The sequence below is a fragment of the Cyprinodon variegatus genome, unplaced genomic scaffold (genome assembly GCF_000732505.1).
Source record: "Cyprinodon variegatus isolate N-32 unplaced genomic scaffold, C_variegatus-1.0 Scaffold1570, whole genome shotgun sequence".
Classification (NCBI taxonomy): domain Eukaryota; kingdom Metazoa; phylum Chordata; class Actinopteri; order Cyprinodontiformes; family Cyprinodontidae; genus Cyprinodon; species Cyprinodon variegatus.
The window spans coordinates 72,418-77,076 of record NW_015152023.1 but is presented as its reverse complement, the minus strand read 5'-3'; the positions used below and the strand labels follow the sequence as shown (position 1 = coordinate 77,076).

General features: G+C 39.5%; 1 protein-coding gene across 1 annotated transcript in view; it reads right to left on the bottom strand.

Annotated features, from left to right (window-relative positions):
* LOC107103947 (protein NLRC3-like) overlaps positions 1-4,659 on the bottom strand; it is a 69,075-nt gene that overhangs the window by 23,873 nt on the left and 40,543 nt on the right. The window contains exon 6 of the mRNA XM_015403815.1: positions 3,767-3,940. Coding sequence (XP_015259301.1) covers positions 3,767-3,940 — 174 coding nt within the window. The remainder of the gene's footprint in view (positions 1-3,766; positions 3,941-4,659) is intronic.

Sequence of the window (4,659 nt, the reverse complement as noted above, 5' to 3'; positions counted from 1 at the left end):
TGTAAGGAGAGATAGCAGGAGAGGCTCCAGATTCCACAACTATCTGGGAAATCTTTTCTTTTGTTTTTCTTATTCTGATGACCTTAGAATCCTGGAGGCCAGGACAAGCTCTCCGCTGTTTTTGTTAAACAAAGGAGCAAATGGCCTTTGATTTTTGCCATAAATTAGGGGAAGTTCTAAGTTTTTCTAAGTGTCCAAAGTAGCTTCCAACTGGTCAAGCGGAGGGACGCCTTAACTGAATATACTAAAAGGAAAGACACACCTACATTATAAAAGTTCGTGCACACGAGTAATGATTCAGATAGCTGCCACTATTTTGCTTTTTTTGCACCAGCTCTCTCCAAAGACGCGTCTTTGCCTTTCTTTTATATTTTCTTTACCTCAGGTAATTGAATGTATGTTTATGTTGTTCTGCAGTTTTGTTGTTAATTCATAAGCTGTTTCTTGTTGGATTAAATTCTGTGATTCTGTGACGTCCACACGCATTGTTGGTTTCCTTGTAGCCACACGCAGCTCGCCAGGAGGGCCTGGGATCCAAAGGAAGAGAGAGAGCCAAACTTTTTCCAAAGTTAACTATTTTAGAATAGTAGATTTAAAGTTTACTCCGTCAAACAAAAACTTTCACCCCATTTAGCGGTTTGGTGGCTGTGAATTTCATGCCCTGGTTGAGAGACCCACATTCTTCTTTTTTTTCATTCAAGGCTTATTGGTAATTTTTCTTTTCCATCTGCTGAGTCTGCTGTGTCATTAGGGGACTGAATGAAATTACAGTTAACAGCACAGTGTAATTTGACCTTTTCTACACCCTGCAGCTATTGATTTAAATAAGTTTTGTAACTCAAAACTAGTATTTTGAAAGGTGTAAATTACACCCAAATGTTTAATCTTGTAATTATTAGCACCCTGATGCTTGGACCTACTGCAGGACCTCTCAATACTGCTTGATGCTGTCTACCATGGACCTTGTATGTAAATCAGAGGCTTTGATACCCAAAACACTGTCTGTGTGAACGCACCTTTATTCAAGTACATTTTTTGATACACTATGAATTCTGGTGGATTGGTAAAAAGGGTAAGTCGTGATACGTGAATATGGAGCTTTTTGGAGGTGAAAATATGGAGAAAGTTCAAGCAACCAGTTGCATTTTTTTGTGTTTAGAAGTACTGTAGTGAGATAAATGATAATTATTAGATAATTTCTTGTTCCTAGATGAACAGAAGGAAAACAAACGATGAAGAGAAAAGATGATAATTGATAAAAAACTAAGCTCTTACCACAGTAGGGATGAGACAGTGAGAAATAAAGAGAGAATAAACCAAGCATACACTTAAACAGGTCTTTGTTTTGCTTTGTTTTTTGAAGGCTAAGCACTAGATATTAAAAATAGAGATATCACTTGACCTTAAAGAGCTCGGGTTAGTCAACCTCATTAGATCCAGAAGAAACACAATGAAGGCCTACATTAGATACAAGAAATTAGCTCATTCAGGTTCCCTATGACCCTTTGGATCTGGTCAGGAGGGCCCTGAAACTTCTAGACATGCAAAGGGTGCTGATATCTAACTATTCCTTGGATCTGGGGGACATCAGAGACAACTACATTTAAGCAGCTGGTATAAAGAACATTTTCATCTGGACTTTGCCTGGTGGCTTCATGACAATCCTACAAATGCTTCTTGGAGTAACTGAGAAATAGTAGAATAGGGCACTTAATAGAACACTGGAGTATCCTGTGCTCACTAACAAGTTTCCTAATGTTGCTTGTGGAAGAAACCTACAGAGCTGAATCACTGGAGGATGTGGTGGCATAAATCTGATGCCACACAAGGGAACGTAAAAAATACATATAGGGAAGTGTGGAGACACACAGAACCCAAGCTCCAATGGCTATCAGGCTCTGGTCAACCTACACCTTGTTACTAATGTCCATCTCTCTCAGAATAGAGGACTGGAAGTTGAGTGCTGAGGCCAGAACTTCACTGCATCTCTCTGATAGGTTACAGTCATTCAGTCTGAAGAGACAGATAGATAAATGAAGAACTATGATTGAATAAAACAAAAGTGTTGATTAACCAGAAGTGTTGAAAAAGAGAAATCTCTATGTATTGTGACCAGTTTAAATTTTAAATGATGTTTCAGTCTGTACAGACTGAGCTGCAATTATGGAACGCTTTACTGCTGCAAGTTAGAAAAGCCCCTTTAGTTAAGATTTTTAAATCTGTCTTTTGCTGCCTAGCAAAGTCTGTGTCTTCTGTGAAAGGGTCACTTTATTTTTTGTTAAAAAAGTAACGGTGGTGGATCAGTAGAGTGACTAAACAAGTAAGGTGTGAAGAGTCATAATGTTGACAAGCAAAACAAATCAGTCATGTCTATAATGTGTGAAGGCTGCAAAAACAGTGAAAGGATAGCAGCCTTGGCTCTGATGGAGAATATTACCAATGAAAGAATGAGGACAGAGTCTATACTTAGAGATACATGTGCTAATTTAATCTAAACTGATTGGATCCTACAGGTAATCATTTGGGTCTCAGCAGATTTTTCTTCAGTACCAGCAATGTTTACATTCAGCCTGATATTGTTTTGGATAAACATTTCAGTTAAATGCACAGCTATGCAATGTGTAGTGATGTTATGAGATGAGCCGAGGCTTAGAGGCGTGTGTTGAGTAATGGAGGGGGTGTTTACCCAGAGGGCGTGTCGAGGCGTGATTCATTTAGAGGAGGGGCCAAAATTAATGACGTCCGGGGCCTCGCTACGTGATACCATGTGACACTTAAGGAAGTGGTTTGGGATGCGCAAGAATTTTGACAGGCATTTAAACAGCCTCAGTGTTCAGTCAAGATGTGGGAGTTTGGAGGAGAGCTGCTGTCAGCTGGATAGAGTTTGGATAGATTCTGATTCTAAAAACAACCAATCTAGTTGCTTAAAACTATTTTCGTGAGAATAAACAATGTAATGATCAATATCCGAGCAACGTCAGTATTGACACGTCAGCATTAATTAGTTTTTTCTCCACTCTGCGATTATCCACATAAGTGGCGTAATCTGTAAGAAAAAAGCTCTCACTCTAGAGGTTGATGATTCAAGACCTGCCTTTGACTTTTGAAAGTTGTGAAAACCCAGAGCCTAATCCTTCCAAAACTGATTCCAAAGCTGAGTCAAAAATCGCCATCAAAGCCAGCAGTCCTTCACACATAACTATGCCAAGAGAGGGCTGCTGCAAATGGGGCTGCCGTTAGCCTCTGAGCTCCGCTGGTTGCCACGGTCCTCTCAACCTCGGAAATTGTTTTTTAACTACGCATTAAATTGGTAAATGGACCATATAAGGATACTTTAAAGTATAATATCCTCGAACTTTTAAAATTTAATGGGGCGCTCCATTGAAAGCTGCCACAGTGAATGCTACTGCTGTGCTTTCTCCAGCGTCGTGCAGCTTTGTTGTCATGCCCTCAAAACCCTGCCCTCTTTTCATGCAGAAATTCAAAACATATCTCTGCGTTGTTATTGGCCCACCAGATATAGTGCCTGGGGCATTGATCGAGGCTAGACCAATGCAGGCAAAAATTATTTTGGCTGCTGGTGGGTGGGGCTAGTTTACTAGGCTATTCATCTGAAGCTGCATTAGCAGTATTTAGTGATAGCTGGGAGTCTTGTGTTTGGTGTAGATTAAAAGTTGTAGTAAAGATTTTTCCAATGCTCAATAAGTTTATCACATAAACATTCAATATAAATGTACATAGTTATAAATAAGGCTGATTTTCAGACCTGAGGGTTTCCAGTTTGCAGTTTGGACTCTTCAGTCCACAAAACAACAGCCTCACTCCAGAATCCTGCAGCTTGTTGTTACTCAGATCCAACTCTCTCAGATTAGAGGACTGGGAGCTGAGAACTGAGGCCAAAGCTTCAAAGCTTCTCTCAGAGAGGTCACAGTCATTCAACCTGAAGACAAAGAGATGAAAATAATGAAAAAAAACTTATTAAGAAGCTTTTGAAGGTCAAAACAATACCATGCATGCCAAAACAACAAAAACAAAACAATATTGGGCATAAAAATATATCTCTTTAACCTAGTTAAACTCTGAATTATTTTTTTTTAAATCTGGACAGTCTGAGCTGCAAACAGGACCTACTGTTGCTTTTGGAAAATTGCCCTGCAGCTTTTTCCCTGAAAGCGGAAAATTATTTCATTCTCAGTTAGTAGATGCATTTTTCAAGTAATTTGGTTTTAATAGCATCAGAATCCTAGGAAACTGAAAAAGCATAGAACCAACTTGAGATTTTTTTTTTTTACCATTGTCATGGGAAAAAGTATTGAACTATTCACCCTAGTTAAATAAACGGACATTGATGGATTTCACTTGGTCAGCACATTTATTAATATCTTTGCAAAGAGAGAACAGTCATCATACAGCCCTTATTGCACAGCATTCTGCCCTGTTCTGATCTGGGCAGTGTTCGTTCCCCCTTACTTACAACAATGGAAAGGTAATGAGAATCAAAACAAATTACATACACTTAAACAGTAACATGTTTTGAATAAGCCTTGACCCCAGGCTCACTCTGACTCCGGTCTTACTGTTGCGGTGCGGTGGGTGCGGCGCCGCAGTGATTCCAAGTCATTAAAAAGACGTAAACCTCTCTCACCGGCTGCTGAGCTG